The following is a 20,069-nucleotide window of genomic DNA, read 5'->3' on the forward strand; positions in this document are numbered from 1 at the left end:
CCTGACTGTTAATGGTGATGGGCGCGTGAAGCTTCGGCTTCTTGCTGCCATGGCAATATATAGCAAATAGCACACAGCAGTATACTCTTCTGTATGAAACAACATCACGATAACACCCTGGGCATAAGAAATGGCAAGTGGAATGACCAAAATAAATCTAAAACCAAACCGGTAAACTTAAATATTGGGGCTTTGTCCTCCCTGTAGACCCAGGCACAAGATGGCGCCCTCTCACCCATAATCTTGTTGCCAATATTCAGCTCAGGCTGTAGTGACATCACTATGATCTCAAACCCACAGACAGCTCTATAAAGTATACTCTAGATACCCTTAAAACTACATTGATCACAGGTTTTCAGCTAATAGCAGTGGATAAAAGGCAAGATATCCAGGCTATATAGAGGAACAGACAACTCCATTTGGAGGAAAAGGTTGAATAAATTATCAGAGCGACTCTTTCGCTGATGTATGTGCTGCATTGGACTCCAAAGTGTCTCAACTTAATAATAATAATAATAATAACAGACCAAGACTATAGTACCTGTAGCAATAATAATAACTGAAACGGATAGCTACGGAAATCCTCGTGGGCATTATAACAAGAGTACATTTTTACTCTGATAAAGATCAACTGATGAGAGCAGCCAGAGAAGTCCCAAACTCACCTGACAAGTTCCAAGGCATACAACAGACCTCTCCTTAAACACCATGGCCAAGCAGAGGGAATTGCACCCCAAGCTATATGCAATGCACATATCCCATACAGGTGAAGCTTGACCACTATATTACTGGTCCAACATAACAGACTAATCAATACCATTATGAACACAGATGACAGTTACAATATCCTCCAGGTGTAGGATGTACTTCTTCCACCACCCATCTTCGCATCACCTCTTCACTCACCAAGCCAAGAAGAAAAAACCTGGCATAAGGCGTCCAAGGGCAAATGAGTGTGCTAAAAGATCCAGGTGCTCTTTATCTACTAACACATCAGGTTCTCTCAAGTACATTCTGAAAGGACTATATTACAGTTCTGTTCGTTATAATTCTTATTACTACAAATCAATGTGTAAATAACATCTCTAAAACATAGCTGGTTATTAGAGAAAGATTGTTAAGGAATAGACCTAACATCCAGCAAGGGTTAGTAAATTCAAAGCCAAGGTATGGAAAGTCCAAAAAACCTTGTAATCTTCTTTGTGAACCCTTGAGAGGTTTACCCACCTGACCCTCTACACTGAGGGCTATGTATTCCACAAATCTCTACAGATTCTGGCTTTTGTAAAGGAGTTTGTTTCCTTTTTCCTTTTATGTTTTATTGCATTAGCACAATTACATTTTATTGCCACCACAATGTAAAACTAACTTTGCACAGATGGAATTAGCTGTTGGGGTAGTTTCTCCTACTACATCCTGTATGAGTTAAAAAAAAAAAAAAAAAAAAAAAAAAAAAACGATAGTATGCATCTTAACTACATCCTGTATGAGTAAAAAAAACTATAGTGTGCATCTTAATATCAATACACTAACATTTGATCTTGACAATATTTTCATTAAATGCTAAAGGCCTTCATTTTATCAGGAGACTCAGTTCAAATGGTGAAGTTGTGCAAAACTTTTTTATTATATCATCTTTATTCTGATGCATATAGAGTATAGAAACAAAGATTGACATTAATATAAGTATATATACAGGGAGTGCAGAATTATTAGGCAAGTTGTATTTTTGAGGATTAATTTTATTATTGAACAACAACCATGTTCTCAATGAACCCAAAAAACTCATTAATATCAAAGCTGAATGTTTTTAGTTTGTTTTTAGTTTTAGCTATTTTAGGGGGATATCTGTGTGTGCAGGTGACTATTACTGTGCATAATTATTAGGCAACTTAACAAAAAACAAATATATACCCATTTCAATTATTTATTTTTACCAGTGAAACCAATATAACATCTCAACATTCACAAATATACATTTCTGACATTCAAAAACAAAACAAAAACAAATTAGTGACCAATATAGTCACCTTTCTTTGCAAGGACACTCAAAAGCCTGCCATCCATGGATTCTGTCAGTGTTTTGATCTGTTCACCATCAACATTGCGTGCAGAAGCAACCACAGCCTCCCAGACACTGGTCAGAGAGGTGTACTGTTTTCCCTCCTTGTAAATCTCACATTTGATGATGGACCACAGGTTCTCAATGGGGTTCAGATCAGGTGAACAAGGAGGCCATGTCATTAGATTTTCTTCTTTTATACCCTTTCTTGTCAGCCACGCTGTGGAGTACTTGGACGCGTGTGATGGAGCATTGTCCTGCATGAAAATCATGTTTTTCTTGAAGGATGCAGACTTCTTCCTGTACCACTGCTTGAAGAAGGTGTCTTCCAGAAACTGGCAGTAGGACTGGGAGTTGAGCTTGACTCCATCCTCAACCCGAAAAGGCCCCACAAGCTCATCTTTGATGATACCAGACCAAACCAGTACTCCACCTTGCTGGCGTCTGAGTCGGACTGGAGCTCTCTGCCCTTTACCAATCCAGCCACGGGCCCATCCATCTGTCCCATCAAGACTCGCTCTCATTTCATCAGTCCATAAAACCTTAGAAAAATCAGTCTTGAGATATTTCTTGGCCCAGTCTTGACGTTTCAGCTTGTGTGTCTTGTTCAGTGGTGGTCGTCTTTCAGCCTTTCTTACCATGGCCATGTCTCTGAGTATTGCACACCTTGTGCTTTTGGGCACTCCAGTGATGTTGCAGCTCTGAAATATGGCCAAACTGGTGGCAAGTGGCATCTTGGCAGCTGCACGCTTGACTTTTCTCAGTTCATGGGCAGTTATTTTGCGCCTTGGTTTCTCCACACGCTTCTTGCGACCCTGTTGACTATTTTGAATGAAACGCTTGATTGTTCGATGATCACGCTTCAGAAGCTTTGCAATTTTAAGAGTGCTGCATCCCTCTGCAAGATATCTCACTATTTTTGAGCCTGTCAAGTCCTTCTTTTGACCCATTTTGCCAAAGGAAAGGAAGTTGCCTAATAATTATGCATACCTGATATAGGGTGTTGATGTCATTAGACCACACCCCTTCTCATTACAGAGATGCACATCACCTAATATGCTTAATTGGTAGTAGGCTTTCGAGCCTATACAGCTTGGAGTAAGACAACATGCATAAAGAGGATGATGTGGTCAAAATACTTATTTGCCTAATAATTCTGCACTCCCTGTATTTTAGCAGCAATCACAATACATCAGAAGAATTTTCCAATTCAATCACCAGTCATTCCAACTTCATTCATTCTTCATACATTATTCATACATTATTCATTCTGGCATGGGGTAGGAAGGTGATGGACCACGATTTGTCCTTAAATTCAATTAAACATAATTCCCAATAAAGGATCTTAATTATAGTTTCTAAACCATATTAGTAAAGAAGATGTTAAGCATTGTCCCCATATTCTTTTTTATAGATCCAGTTGGTTATTCATCAAGGAAAACCCTTTCTCCATAGAGCACTGGTGATTTGTACCAGTTTTGATACCCTTGCTTTTTCCAATTTCTGGGGATGCATATTTTTGCTGCCAGCATAATATGGATCATGAAATTAGATAAGGGTTTATCCATTTGGGGAAGGTTTAAGTGAAGAAGAAAAAGCTGCAGAGACAGTAATGTCTCTTCCCCCAAAATTTCAAAAATAAGTCTTTAGGTTGTTTTTCATAATGTCTAACACCGAGCACTCCCACCAAATATGGAGATGGGATCCTTTTGCGTTGCTACATCTCCAGCATTGGTCAGTACACATCTTAATTAGTTTGAACCATGTACCACCTGCATAATACTTTATAGTATGTCTCAATCAGATTTACACAGTGTATACCCTTTTGACCAGTTTGATACCCTGTTTCCAAGTGTGTAACTCAAATGTTTTCTTAAAATGTACTTCCCATTTCAATATTGGAGACTCTTTCACAAAGGTATCATTGATACTGAGGAATTTAAGTGAGCAGGATATTCTTTTCTGAGGGCTGTGGATCTCTAGGAAATCAATTATATCATTATGATCTAGAATTTGTTTAGTAGATAAATAGCTTTTGGAAGGGAATTAAACTGCCCTTGGAGCAGATATTCAAAAGCTGGTTAATACCACATCTTCTCCAACTGCTCAAATCCGAATCTTTTACAACAATTTCCATTAATTCTAGTGGAGATGATAGGGTGATTCCATTTATTTGTTTAAATGTTTTCCTTATGGTTTTAACCTTACTCAAAATCGCCTTAATAATGGGATTTTTTGTAATTTTGTCTAAAGGGCATCTCTCATCTATCCAGAAACAATCATACAGAAAATTGGCTTTAAACTCTTGGGTTTCAATTTCCTTCCATAAGTTGGTATTGTTATTATTTTTATCCCAAGCTAAGTAGTGGGATAGCATACAGACTTCATTAACGCATGTCCATCTGGAAATCCCAGGTCTCTATTCCCCCCTGATTTCTTAAGATTTCTGGGGGAAATTCTAGGTTTCATGCTGGCCCAAATAAACTTAGAGATAGCTACTTAAAACAACTCAAGATTTTATATATAACTCTCAGTGGGATTGTTCTGAGTAGATACATTTACTTTGGGATTAGATAGATAAGCTTTTGTTGATTCTATCCTACCTATCCAAGATAATTCAACCCTGCTCCATTTCTTAAAATACGATCTAAAATCCTCTAAAAGCTTTATGTAGTTTATGCTGATCAAGTCTTCAAATGATTGAGTGATCTTCACCCCCAAATAGTCTGTGAATCTACGATCCCAATTAAACTCATTACAGACCCTAATCTGAGTCCTCTCTTTAATATTAAGCTAAAATATCAATATCTGTGTCTTAATTATGTTAAAGTTGGAAAATTCACCATATTCCGTCATCAATTTCAACACTGCTGGTATGGACTCAAGGGGGTTCGACAGAGTCAGAAGGGAGTCATCGGCAAATAGGATGATCTTATGCTCTGTTTGGCCGACACAGACGCCCTGTACTACTTATTTTTGTCTAATTAGAGCCGCTAAGGGTTCCATAGCCAGAATATAGAGCATGGGTGCCAATGGGAAACCCTGCCGTTTTCCGTTCTTGATATGAATGTATTCTGATTCCATTTCCGGACCAATTACCTTTGCCGATGGATAAGTAAATAAGGACATGATGCTATCTCTGAAACTACCCATGATACCAAATTGTTGTAGTACCATATTCATAAGCTGCCAATCCAACCTATCAAATGCCTTTTCAGCACCTATAGCCAAAAAGGCGACTTTAGAGTTTTTTTCATTGATTCTAGGGATTAGATTCATGACTCTGTTAATGTTATCTGTAACTCCTCTGTCTCTGACGAACCCGGCCTGACCGCCATGGATTAGAGAAGGAATTATTTCCTAAAGACGATTAGAAAGGACTTTTGAATAGATCTTGACATCCAAGTTCATCAGGGAGATGGGCCTGTAGTTTGAGGTTTTGATGGGGTCTTTACCTTCTTTTGGTATTGGGAGAATGGAGGCCTGAAGATATTCCTCTGGAATGAAGGATAGAAAATACCCTCAGTAATATTGGAGTCACTATGTCTTTCAATTTTTGATAAAAAAGAGATGTGAAGCCATCTGGCCCCAGAGCTTTATTTGGTTTGAGAGTTTCAATTACCTCATTTATCTCCCTCAAAGATACTGGACTGTTCAGAATATCTAACTCCTCCTTTGTTATCTTTGGAAGCATAATTTTAGCCAAAAAGGATTTAATTTGTGGAGTAGATTTTCTATTTAAACCCAAATTATACAGCTTAAAATAATAATCTTGGAAAGCTTTAGAGAGATGTCTTGTGGTGACAGATGTATGACTGTCAAATTCTTTTTTTATTATTTCTGACTTGCATTTATGTTTTAATTTATTGTTTAAAGATTTACCAATTATGTTGTTGCTATAATACCATTTCTGTTTAGCAAGGAGTATATTTTTGTTAATTTTTTCCAATGTCAGGTTGCTAATTTGCGGTCTAATTGTCCTACGTTCTGACAATACATTGTCGCCTAAATTATTTTATGTTGCCTTTCGATGTCTGACAATCTTATATACAGTTGCTTCAAGTTCTCTCTTGAGTTTCTTTTAATGGAGGAGCCCAGTTTAATAAACAGTTCTCTCATTACACTTGAAAGATGCCCAGAGGGTCACTTCCGATACCTCCCCATTGTCGTTTGAGCTTCCTCAAACAGTAAATCAAAATTTTCTCCCGCCTTCAAGAGGCCATCATTTAGTCTCCATTTGGATCTTATTTTGTATTGAGTATTATTTTTCATACACATTATCAGAGGAGCATGGTCTGACCAAGTGATTGGGCCTATACCAAAGCTTTCTATCAGAGGTAGGGAGTTACTAGTTACGAACAAATCTATTCGCAAATATTGGTGGTGAGTGTGAGAATAGAAAGTATAATCTTTAACTGTAGGGTTATACACTCGCCAAAAGTCGTACAATGCATTTTGCCATAATATATTTTTGCCTGGCTCCTACCTATGCTGGGGTTAGGGACCCAGTTAAAATCGCCACCTAATATCAGAGTACCCATTGCGATAGTATCGATTTTGGAGATTAAATTGCTTATAATTCTGAGAGGGGAAGTGTTGGAAGCATACAAGTTAATTAAAGTGTATAGAATGTCATTTATTTTAACTATGAGAATTCGATATTACCCATTAGGATTCTTCTCCTAAAAAATCACTTCAACTTTTAGTTTGCCAGAGAATATTAGGGCTACCCCTCTTTTTTTTTATTCCTCCTTCAGAATTAAAAAAAAAAAAATAGCAAAGGGAATCTTTCCACTGCTTTGTAGGGTCTATGAGATTCCTGAATGAATGCCACATCAACATTCTGCTCACTCAGGAGGTTATATAAACACCCTCTCTTGGGGAAATTAACCATTCATATGGATAATCAAGGCTGCTGGAAACCCCCATCTATAGGCAATATGGTTGTCTCTCAATAGGTTTGTGCAAACTTGAAATTTCCTTCTAGCTTGTCTAGTAGCCAGGGCCGGCGCCACCTGTAAGGCGACCTAGGCAGCCGCCTAGGGTGCACCTTAGCAGGGGGCGCCAGATCCCTGTGCCCGGAGTCCCCGCTGTGGCAAGCCTCAGGCGGCGCAGCACTGCTGTATGGAGGGCGGCCTGGTTTGAGTGACCTAAAGGATCATGTATAGCTTGGAGGAAAGACGAGACAGGGGGATATGATAGAAACATTTACATACATAAAGGGAATCAACACAGTAAAGGAGGAGACTATATTTTAAAGAAAAACAACCACAACAAGAGGACGTAGTCTTAAATAAGAGGGGCAAAGGTTTAAAAATAATATCAGTAAGTATTACTTTACTGAGAGGGTAGTGGAGGCATGGAATAGCCTTCCAGCTAAAGTGGTAGAGGTTAACACAGTGAAGGAGTTTAAGCATGCGTGGGATAGGCATTAGGCTATCCTAGCTATAAGATAAGGCCAGGGACTAATTAAAGTATCTAGAAAATTGAGAAGCCTAGATGGGCCAAATTGTTCTTATCTGCCGTCCCATTCTATGTTTCTATGACAGCTCCAAAAGTAATTGCATTGTGCGTATAAAACTAAATTTGCATCTTACCTATAAATAGAAAACGGTGTTATTGATCTGATCAAAGATGCCACTGCACCAACTTTAGCAGCTTCTGATGCACCATATGCTCTGTACTGCACAGTTTCTCCATAGCTAACAAATGGCTGATTGTAAACAACAATTTTCCCTTTAGCCTCCTTGGCTCTGCTGTGAAGTTCAGTGAAAGACGACACTACAATGACTTCAGCGGATATACCTGGAAATATAATGAAAGAGAAATATGTCATCAACGTTCTTTTCTAATCCTCCAGCAAATAAACAAAGAACAAAAACATGGTGACTTCTTCTGTAATGAAATACTAAGCTGCTTTTTTATTATGAATGCCTTTGTTTTTTGGGGGTTTTGTTTTGTTCAGTAAAATAGTACTTTGTATGACATTAAATACTGGTAACAGCCAACACGAGGATGTGAGTATATATGCCATTAAAACACAATAGAGACACCACAAGTTCTTGTGTTCCAGTTATGGAAAACCTTGGAACACCTCCACCACATTGCCCAAAAATGCGTATTCTTCCTCCATCATAGGGAAACCTTATTGGAAATATTGTTTCCAAACATCTGGCATCGCAAGATTCATCATCAATATTACGTGTCTTCATAATAAAGGATTATTTTAAACATAAACAGTGTTTATTAAAACACGGTTTGGCTTTTTTTGTTATAGTAACCCTTGTAACCATGGTACAGAATTAGGCGCCAATATGCGTATAATTAGTATAAGCCATTGTGGAACTCTAGTTCGGGTTGGTTAATGATGCCATTGGAGGTGGAGTTACATCTGAATCTAAGCACATACAGACTCCAGACATCATAGTCACTACAAATCACTGAATTGGTCATGGTGCTTGGAGTCACCCATTGATGTAGACAAAACAATATAATTGAGCATTGAAACCTTGTAACTTAAAACAAAAGTACTACTGTTTTATCACATCTACGATATCTAGCTTGGTTATATAATATAATGGACTGCATTAATTGCTATGAATCTTGCATTCTGACCACAGGTTATAAACATTTGTCTAATCAATGACACAATTCGAAACTCTCTTCATGCCAATGACCTCAGAAAGTGCTTTAATAGAATTCTTGTATTTAAGGGTAAAAGGAACAGTGAACTCAATCAACACAACATTCAAGGAATAATTGAGGTTATAGGGAAATAATTCCATAAAGAAGAAAAATATCTAGCAACACTAAAAACAAGAAAAATAAATTACTATTTTGTTCTACCTTTGCAGTATTTTCCAGTAGAACAATCAAAACATGACAAGAAATAATATTAATCTAAATACTAGTGTCAACCCTCGCATTATTGATTTCTGTATCGTAAAAAGTGAGGCCATTCCACGTTAATAATGTATAAGAATAAAAACAAAGAATATGATGACTCTGAACAGACAAAAAGCTTAGAGGAACTCAGTAGGTTGCCCTTCGATAAAAACCCTGCTCAATTCTCAAAATAGTTTTTGCTCACTTGTGCTATTACAGAGCGAACCAGTTCCAGGGCTTATCAGAGTACTCCCACCCATAAGGGCAGTCCATAACCAAAATGTCAGCAAGTTCTCTCTGAATGAGTGATGCACATTTCCCTGAAATATGTTCTCTCTGTAATGGCACAAGCGAGCAAAAACTATTTTTAGATCTGAGCGGGGATTTACCGAAGGACAAGCTATTGAGTTTCTCTAAGCTTTTGTCCATTCTCATATTTTCTGTTTCTGTTGCAATGCATTAACTTGGCTTTCCCGAAGTTAAAAGGGTAATCCAGACATGGACCCCGTGCTCACTGTGTCTAGAGGGGTATCAGCTACACTTCATTGACGAGGCTAAAAGAAGGCTGAAATGATCATTCTAGGTTTCTGTATCTCTTGTGCAAATATAACTTGCTGGCATTTTGGGTCTGGACTGCCCTTATGGGTAAGATCAGTATGATATGATTCGGAATGTGTGCTTTCTGTAATGGCACAAGTGATTTACAAGGGATAAACTGAAGGGCAAGCTACTGAGTTTCCCTCGGTTTTTGTCCACTCTCCGAGTTCTCATATTTTTTGTTTTTGTTGCATTGTATGAGAATAACTAGCTTTCATAAAACTATATGGTGGACAAAGAGATAGTCAGTCCCGAAATATAAGTATATAGTAATAGGCAACGCTTGATAAGTTTATAAATGGAGATATAGACCACACAATGAGGGGAAAACACACACACGGGAATGGTGTATATGGTTATCTAATAAATATATGGATTTGTGGAAAGCCTATTGGTACATATAATTGGGGATTGCACTGATTACATTTATACAAAAGACCTAAGGTAAATACAAGGATCAATAAATCACATATAAGGGGCACAAAAGGCAATATAGACATCATTAGTAATAACAAGACACTTGCATGGTTTCATGATTGAATATTGATGATTGAATATCGATGATTGAATATTCCCTATTTAGATATATGTTCTAACTCCTTACTTGCGTACTCCTTGATTTCATAAATTTAATTATTTTTTTTACTAATATAGTTGCTGATATTTCAAATGTATACATTTTTCTCTGCTCCAGACTCCCGCAGGCTTACCATGCCTCTCAAAGTGCACATAGACACACTGACACACATGCAGATGCAGACACACACAATGACACACATGCAGATACACAGACACACAGATACTCACACTGACACAGGTGCAGATCCAAAGATACAAACACTAACACACATACAGATGTAGACAATGACACATATGCAGATGCAAAGACACAAAGATACAAACACTGACATACAGATACAGACACACAAAATTACACAATGACTCATCTGAGGCAGACCAGAATTTAATCATTTGACTGGTAGATAGGAAATAGTCCAGGCACTCAAGGTTCCAATTATAGACAGATTTATTGGTAGAATGTATAACAACATTTTAACCACTCAATAGGTATTTTTCAAGATCCCTCTTCCTCCCAGCTCTCCCTGCAGATTAGAAGGGGCCCAGTGCCGCAGAGTCCATCGGAGGCCCTTAGTGCCTCGGCCACCGTGAAACTTCCCCCTGCGGTTGCACAGGCAGGACCATCATTACCGTTTTTTTTGGGGGGGGGGGGCCACTGGATTCTAACCCTCGGGGTACGTGTACTACGGCTTGGGAACCCCTGTTCTAACACATAACTATCACAAAAGATGCATTAATAATAAATAATAATAATAAATTAAAAAACAGCAAACATTATGTGCCTTAAAATATTAAACACTGTTTTTGTGTACTAGGTTGTTATTGCAATCACTCTTGTTGCACCAACTATACTGTTCGAACTTCTGTGTTGCAGGCACATCATCCAGCAACTCATTAAAAAAAAATGATTAAGTGATTATTTGACAACACTTGTAGCAATGATATTTTAAAATGAACAAAAGATCTTATATTCTTCCTGGTAAAAAAAACCCCCCAAAAAAACACTGCATTATTAATACTAATAATACTGAGTTATTCACCAAAGTGAGAATCTAAAGTGAATTTCAAATGTAAGGCAAAAATAAATTGAAATTAAGAATTTGTCCAGTTGGGATATTTTGATCTTAAATTTGGAATTCACTTAGAACTTTCCCTGTGGTAAATAACCCTGTTAGCATTTTTTATCAATGTATGCCTATTCATACTAAACAAAGCCATTACTCAATGTACAGAGTAAATCTTTCCTGCAGTTTGAAAATGTCCATTTGTAGCATGATACAGTGTAAAACTATCTCTAGGGGTGATTTTTTTTGTATGTGTATGTGGCGAACTAATTAAAATATGCTGCATTGAGATAAAAAAAAAATTATAATAATACTCTCAACTGGGGCAGGTAGTAAATCGTGAAACTGTTCAAGTGTTAAAGTATGAAACTGTTTATTATCTCTTAACACCTTCATCAATCCAAGTAGGCTTCCACATATAGAAATTAAAGAAACACTCTTTACTTTAAAATGTATCTTCATTGTTTTCGTGGTGGTATTTTATATGAAAATTACATTGTTAATAAAAAATGTTCTTTAACATTGTGAGATAATTTTACTCTTATTAAAACATGTCACATTGAAAAACTACATACAGTGTTACAGACATCAATAAAATGACTAGATGCAGCAGTTAAAATACCATTTATAAAACCACTCACATCAAAGTGTATAAGCATTAGTTGACAATGCATTGATCTCATTTTGACATAATGTATGAGTTGTTACCAGAACAGATCATGATGACCATAAATTAGGGGAGCAAAAATTAAATTCAATTTCAATAATCTTTTGAAACAGTTTCAATCACTTTTCAGTATTCTGAATAACTGGCACCTTCGATGTAGTCACTTTATGTGCACAATGAGGACTATGTTTTCAGTTTGACACGATATTGGCTGAACATTTTACATTTACTTTGAACTTGCAAGAATTCACACATAAGTGAATAGACTTAGGCACCGCTGAAATTTTTGTTTATTTTTGTTTATTTTGGCTCATTCATTTTTGGATTAATTCAGCCATTATGTTAGTTTCAGAATTTCATTTGGACAAATGAAATTCCGATCCGTGCTGCTGGCCACAGCTGTTTACTAGAACCCAATTAGGAAGCAGTGTAGTAGATAGCTCCTTTTTGGTATCCTTACGCAATCCCACACAATGATTGTAGATTATGTTAGCTTTAGAGTACCCTTAATCTTAATTTTACTAATGACAGGAGGCAAATATTTTGCTTTAGTCTCACTTTACTTAAGCTCCACAGCAGCACAGTTTAACATAGAAACAGTGAGAACCAATCAAAAATGAGTAATACAGTATAAGACTCGGCTCTCCAAGCCACTCCCCCTCGTTCGAGCTGCAAATTCAATGAAAATAACCGACCAAGACAATGAGATGAATCTAAACTGGAACCAAGGTCTTCAAGCTTGGCAACTGATGTCAACTTTAAACTGACACGAGAGAGCAGAGTCAACAACAGGGATTAATCTTGTGAAGTAGACTACTAAGAGAATGCAAACCCGGATATAGATACCAGTCCATAACATTCATAGTAGACTGTGGCTTTTAAGCAAATGTAAGCTAACTTGCTATCAATCTAAAATCCCCAGGTGAAGAAAACAGTTGGATCATAAATCAATGTAAGGAAACAAAAAAACATGAATCTAAACAATCAAGTGGAGAAGAACCAATTGAGAACATCCATAATTGTGCATACTGACTTACCTGAGCAGAAAACAACTAGGCCTGGGAAAAGAACCCGGGTGGGAAAATATTTGCATCCTGTCATTATTAAAATTAAGATTATAGGTACACTAAAGCGAACATAATCTACAATTTTATTAAATGACAGGAGGCTTCATATTTTGCGGTTTTAATGCCCAGACAATAAAGTGAGAGAAGCATGTGACAATGACCGGAAATAGAAATGATGAAAGGTCCGTTCCCTAGACCAATCTGTAGAACAGAGGATGTCCTAGAGGGACGCACCCGCTCTGAAGGCTCCTGAAGCCGCAGCCCCTCTGACCGAATGGGCTCCGAATGAGGGATCGATACCCGCCAGGGAGAGTAACTATGTGATCCAATGAGTTGACGGGGTAGAAGAGACGGGGCCATGAGGGCGGACATAGGAAATCAGGAGTTGACCTCCGCGAGCAAAACATAGAGACAAGGTAATATCAGCGTATCTTGAGAGGGCCAAAGCCACATAGAGTTTCAGGAAGTCCCTGAACTATGGGTAAAAGGCTGTGGACAAATCTAATTTTGTGCATCTGGAGATGAAGAATGAAACTCCTTCCAAGGAGAAGGTGCATCCATCACAGTCGAAAGCTCTAATGTCCGATACTCGGCGAAAGGAGACTAGACATAATAGTGTAAACTTTGCTGATACCTGGCGAAGGAAAAGATTTTCGTTCTTGTGCCAATCCAGTAGAAATCTGAGGATTCTATTCACATCCCAGAGGAGAGTATATTTAAGTGCAGGAGGTCAAGCCAGCTTGATGCCTCTAAGTAGTCTGCATACCAGGGGGTCCTGCCCGAGTGGAGAGCCCTATAGTGAGAAATGTGCCACCAAAATGGCTGAACGTACCAGGTTGATAGAGCGGTAAGAGCATCCCAAATCGAACAGGTGTGAAAGGTAATTCAGGATGAAGGGAAGAGGAGCTGTGAGGGGATCGGAGTCCAGTTCCATACACCAAGTACACCAAGATTTCCAGGCAGCAAGATAGCATTTTACAGTTCCAGGGGCCCACGAGTCCCAGAAGAGGTTATTTGTTGTCTGCAATAGTCCTCTGATGTTCCAGGTACCACTGAAAGAGTCCAAGACCCCAAGTGAAGAGGGACGTCTAATACCATGGGGTGAGGGTGACCCTGTGAGTAGAAGATCTGGGAATGTTCGAACAAGGAGTGGGTCCTTGCAGGAGAGGTCTAGGAGATCCAGGAACCATGTTTGGCCATGCCACAATGGAGTCAGTAATATCAGTTTGACCTGATGTCTGCAGAATAGCAGTAAGACTCTGGAGATCATCACAAAAAGAGGGAAAGCATACGCTCCATGTACTGGCAACTCCTGGAGAAAAGCGTCCACCACTGAACATTCTAGGTCTGGAAGCCAGCTGAAGAACGTCCTGCGGAGTGCCTTCCGGATTGCTAAAATTTTGATTGAGGGAGGTACAGGATGCACTTGGGAGCGTCGATATCGAAACCCAGAAACTGAACCACATGGGAAGGAGTGAGTGCAGATTTCCCAAGGACGAAACCACGAAACCCAAGGACTCTAGTAAGTAGATCGTAAATTGTGTCTGAGATCATAGTCTAGAGACATCACTGCAGAAAAGTAAGAGATCATCTAGATAAATAATGCAGCGAATACCCCTTACTCATAGGCATGCCGTGATTTTCAGGAGCTTGGTGAAACACCATGGGTCTGAGCAGAGGCCAAATGGTAGGCATGTATATTGGAAAGGTCAGCCGTTCCAGAGGAAATGTCCACAGGAATTGACAGGTATGCGTCCTTTAGGTCGAGGCAGGTAAACCAGTCCCCTGGGTGAAGGACGTCTCAAAGAGGTGGATACCTACCATTTTGAAGTGTCTGTAGACAACGAAGGAGTTCTGCCATCGTTAATTTATGACAGGGCGATATTCCCCTGACTTCCTGTGGACCAGAAAAACTGAACTGAAAAATCCCTTGTCGTCTTCCAAAGTTTTTATCGCCCCTTTGGCTAGTAGGGATCGAAGCTCATGTTCTTTTAAAGTGGGCGTAGGGTACGGATGGTCTGGTTGATAAGGCAGAGAATGAAACACAATTGAGTAACCCCTCACCGTATTCAAAACCCAAGTGTCGGACGACAGCCTCGTCCACCCGAGACAATCTGCCTGCATGGCAAAGATAAGAAAACATTTCCGATGAACATTTCTCACCCGTAGGTAGTCTCATGCGACCTTGGGCCCTACTTCCTCTGCCATGATCTAATCTATGACTGAAGGAGCCATGTGGGTGGTAACTTGGGAAGAATAATGGAGAGTGGGATTGTGGCCTACTGTTGCTGGTAGGCCACAAGCGGCTGGCAGTTTGACCCCTTTAACGGCTAGCCCTGGCAAAAACCCGGGAAGGGTGTTGGTGAAATACTCTCCTCATAGAGAGATTAGTGTAGAGATTAATATGTTTGTGTAGCTCTTTTACAAAAAAGACTTTCCAAATAATAGGCTGTTGGCCAAGGGACCAAGCTCTTTCGCTCTTAGATCAGACAATTTGCTGTCAATGCAGGGTAGAACCGCTTTCCTTCGCTTTGTACATAAAGACGCATTTGCATTTCCCAGCAGGCAAATGGAGCGTAGAGCACAGTCCCCAATTGTGGACAGGTCTAAAGTTAGTTCCTGAGAGAGAGCTTCGACTGCCATCATTAATATTCTGGCTAAACGATCTCCTTGCGTAAGTCGCAAGCTGTGTTTAGCACCCTTATTGGGATCGCGGCCAGAATTCCGGGGTCATGGTGACCTTATCCAGAAGGAATGGTCTGGGGCATTCCACCTTTAATCTTTTTTGGACCTCCTGGTCTAGAGGTCTCCGAATCCAAAAATATATTAAGCCAAGTGATTTGGTAGGGACCATTCAGAGGATCGTGGATGTCTGATGTTGCATCATGAGTAAATTGGGTGTCGTTTCTGGCCAACCGGTCTCTTCATCAGTATCTGAGTAATCCGCCTGCCATTCATCTAATATCTCCAAAGGATGAGCTGGATGGTTAGTAAAATTTTCCTTAGGCTCTGGTTGTTTACGGTGTCTACCCGGAGCCTTACCCTTACTGTTCTTAGGCTCAGCGCCATCCCCTTTTTAGTGGCGTTTGCGCAGCTGGTGGTGTCCCACTTTTGAGGACTCAGAGTCTTCCGAATCTTCAGATCGGGGAGCCTCAATCGTATTTGTGTCTTTAGAGTCTAGTGGCCCGAACGGTTCGCTGGCGAACATAGCTTGTTCGCGTTCGCCACGGACGGCGAACATATTCGATGTTCGGTCCGCCCCCTATCCGTCATCATTGAGTCAACTTTGACCCTGTACCTCACAGTCAGCAGACACATTCCAGTCAATCAGCAGCAGACCCTCCCACCTCCTAGACAGCATACAATTTAGATTAATTCTGAAGCTGCATTCTTTTTTTTTTATTTATTTTTTTCACGGTAATGGATTGAATAGCAGTTAGTTGTCTGCAAGCGTCTGTGTGTCAGGCTCACAGCGTATACTGTGCCCACTTGCCCAGTGCCACCACTCATATCTGGTGTCACAATAGCTTGCATTTAAAAAAAAAAAACTTTTTTGACTGTGAAATAATAGCAGTCAGTTTCCTTCACACGTGTGCGTTTCAGGGCCTGCCAGGGCAGTGTCACACCAGTGCAACTCATATCTGGTGTAACAGTAGTGTAAATTTAAAAAAAAAAATACAGGGGGCTTGTTGTCACCTTTCGGGGACCCTTGGTGTTGTACGTGGCTGGGTGGAGGAAGAGACCTTCAATGACATCAGTGAGGACAAGGAACGGGACATGGCTAGCTTGGTATCCAACCTTGTGCAAATGGGGAGTTTGCGGTTGTGCAAATGGACTGTTTGCGGTTGTTTGTGGTGCGTTAAATGGGGAGTTTGGTCTGTCACTGTGAAGCGGGCGTAACCCTTACACTACCTGATCGATACAACATCATACCTGATGTTTTAAAGCACGTTATTCCAAACAATTTAGGAATGTTAGGCGATTTATGCCCTTTATGGATTAAAACCAGACTCTGCATCAACTATGTAATTTTCCATGGGAGTTTTGCCATGGATGCCCCTCCGGCATGCCACAGTCCAGGTGTTAGTCCCCTTGAAACAACTTTTCCATCACTATTGTGGCCAGAAAGAGTCCCTGTGGGTTTTAAAATTCACCTGCCTATTGAAGTCTATGACGGTTCGCCCGTTCACGAACATTTGCGGAAGTTCGCGTTCGCCGTTCGCGAACGGAAAATTTTATGTTCGCGACATCACTATTCACCCCTAATAATGGAGTAATACTGTCTGTAACAGTGTATAATAAGTAATGTAATTATATAAAAGCTCCCAAGGTTTGAGCCCAAAACTCAGAGCAGTCTTATTAAAGACTGCTGAGGTCCCAGTGATAAAACCAAAAGAAATATACAGGAATAAACTGAAAGAAATAAAGCAAAAGTAGGAATAGAATAAGGAAATTACAGTGAAAAGCAAGAAATGAACTGAAATAATTAAAGTTATGAAGTAAAAATGTGCAGAAAAAGTCACCCTGAGATTATAAAATGATACCAATGCATGTGAATTAAGTACAAAATAAGTAGAATTAAGTAAAATTAATTAATACCACAGAAAAACACAAATGTTGGAGCTAGTGACACTCTGACCTGTACTGGTGCGGAGCAGCAAAGAAAGAGGGGGAGTGGCTTGGAGAGTCTTATACTGTATTACTCGTTTTTGATTGGTTCTCATGGTTTCTATGTTAAACTGTGCTGCTGTGGAGCTTAAGTAATAGAGACTTAAGCAAAATATGAAGCCTCCTCATGTAACAAAATTAGGAGCTATCTACTAAAACTGAAAGACCACAATTATGAAAAGCCCTTCCTTTTCATAATTGTGGCCTTTCAGACACCTTTTCTAATCTGAAGTAAAAAATCCGTATTAGTAAATAACGAAGATTAAATCCTCCCTTTAACTCCTAACCACCACAGTGTGAGTAGGGGCATGTCAGATATTGCTGCCCAGTTGCTAATCCAATAAATTTGGACCAGGGACAGGTCTAGGACTGGTGGGGCTATTAATAAAATGAACAAGGGTACATAGTGGTACATGGTGGTGGGTCAGGATTCGAAATAATAAAGGGGGGTGTACCAATTGTTGTCCCCCCTAACCCCTACCCATTGGCAGTGGTGAATGCTAGTTATATTAAACCCCTCCTCCATTACTAGGTGTTCCAAAGCATCTAGTCACCTCCCCTAAAATACACTACCTATCTACCTCACAGTGATAATAGTAAGGGAGAGCCAATAAACTTAATAACGGTAAATTAAATTATTTTTACTTAATATTAGATGACTTTTTTTCTTCTATCTTGTTTTCAGCCCCCCAAAAAGGCCAAATAAAAAAAGTCATCAAGCCCATTGCAACTATAAAAATAAATCAGGACCCGGCACAACAGGTAAGGGCATAAAGGAGGATTTTTCCTTCCTTATACTAATATAAGGGTCATATTGACCCCCATAGGCAAGGATAAGAGGGGGCAAAGAGGGATATAAATATTACAAGGAGGGATCCACAAGCCAGTTGCTCCCTCATTGAAATCAACAATCGAACAAATAAATTGCATGGATGAAATTTCGTCCAACAAGCAATTAGTTTTTCCTTTCGTTTCATTTATATTTGAAAGATGACATACCATTCGAAAGACAAATGGCCAAATTGCAGAAAATTCGTATGAAATCCTTGAATATTTTGGACTACATAATTATTGAATGCAATGTACCCATGTTGTATCTAGACATGCGATAGATGGTATACAAGGAGTCTCATAAAAATGACACAATCATAAATCTACATCATTGTATATCTCCCAATGTGCTTGTTTATTTACTGGTAGAAGCATTAGAACAGACATTCTTTCACCAGATACCTATAAAATGGAAGAAATTCCAATTATGACTGTTAACAAAATAACATTATTTTCATCTTAAACAGAAGAATATAAGGACTTTCATTAAATTCAGTAGGGAAAGAACTCCACAAACCATTAATAACAGAATGTTAACCACAACGACTGAATAATTTTATCGAAATGCACCGCTTTGTCAAATCAAAGACATTCGTATTCACCTGACATTATACTTTTCGTGGGGAACATACAGCAAATTTATCTTAAGTTATTTGCTCATTTTTCTGATGGATTCCCACATAATATAGAGTTTTCATTGACATTTCCTTCTGTAAAGAAGCAGTCAGCCCAGAGAGAGGTAAGAAAAGTGTATCTCAGTTGATTACTTTCATAAGGCAGAGCGAAGTGGGAAATGCATCTCCGTTTCAATTTCTCACCTGTTATACAAGCTGCATACTTTTGCCGCTGGGTCTCCGGTGAGATTTACGCCTGCTAGTTTCTATTTACAGTTTGCAGTGATTTATGTTAGAAGATCTGTCAGGCAGTACTGTCGTGATTTGGCTGGTTTGTTATATGGAAATATGGTTTCTGGAGGGATTTTGAGTATGTTAATCCAATACTTGAAATTGCAAAAAACCTTTGCAATTCTATACTTTGTATAGATACAGATTCTATTACTGACATTGTGTACCTCATTTCACTTCCTCAGTAACCCATATAGGAGTCATGTCGGAGTGATCAACAAAAATTAGGAAAATAAACATTACACGAACACTGTAATTTAAAATAAATGAATACAATTTAGACGTGTCCCTTTTAAGGTTTGATTATTGCCCCTCCTGGGTTTTTTGGGGTTTTTCTTTTTAGCTTTAGTACTGAAAATATTAAATACTAAAAATCACAATTATACTTACCTGTTACAAGCGCTGGGACAATCTCTTTGCAGCAATAAATCCTCCTCTGGTGAAGTCATCAATCCGGATGACATTTGTCCATTCAGATGCTGCTCACAGACTAGCACTGAGGACTCATGGCACGTGCATGGCAATTAGCACAATCTGCCAATTCTCTTCTTCTCATAGAGAAGCATCAGCAGCATTTAACGTCGTTTCCCTTGTGGAAAATGACGACCTTCAAATATAAAATATATGTAAGGAAGAAATGGCTTTAGTGACGGTCTCTCACCCTGTCATTTGCTAGAGTCAGAGTTGTGGGTCAAATATAAACAAGACCATTTGTCAGAAATGGCAGTGTTTTATATTGTCTAA

At 39.1% G+C, this 20,069-nt stretch overlaps 1 protein-coding gene across 2 annotated transcripts in view; it reads right to left on the reverse strand.

Moving 5' to 3' along the window:
• Positions 1 to 20,069, reverse strand: part of CPQ (carboxypeptidase Q) — a 414,103-nt gene that overhangs the window by 324,164 nt on the left and 69,870 nt on the right. For both annotated transcript variants that reach the window (XM_063450306.1, XM_063450307.1), the window contains exon 3: positions 7,660 to 7,867. In XM_063450306.1, the coding sequence (XP_063306376.1) occupies positions 7,660 to 7,867 (208 nt within the window). The remainder of the gene's footprint in view (positions 1 to 7,659; positions 7,868 to 20,069) is intronic.

The sequence above is a fragment of the Pelobates fuscus genome, chromosome 4 (assembly GCF_036172605.1).
Source record: "Pelobates fuscus isolate aPelFus1 chromosome 4, aPelFus1.pri, whole genome shotgun sequence".
Classification (NCBI taxonomy): Eukaryota; Metazoa; Chordata; class Amphibia; order Anura; family Pelobatidae; genus Pelobates; species Pelobates fuscus.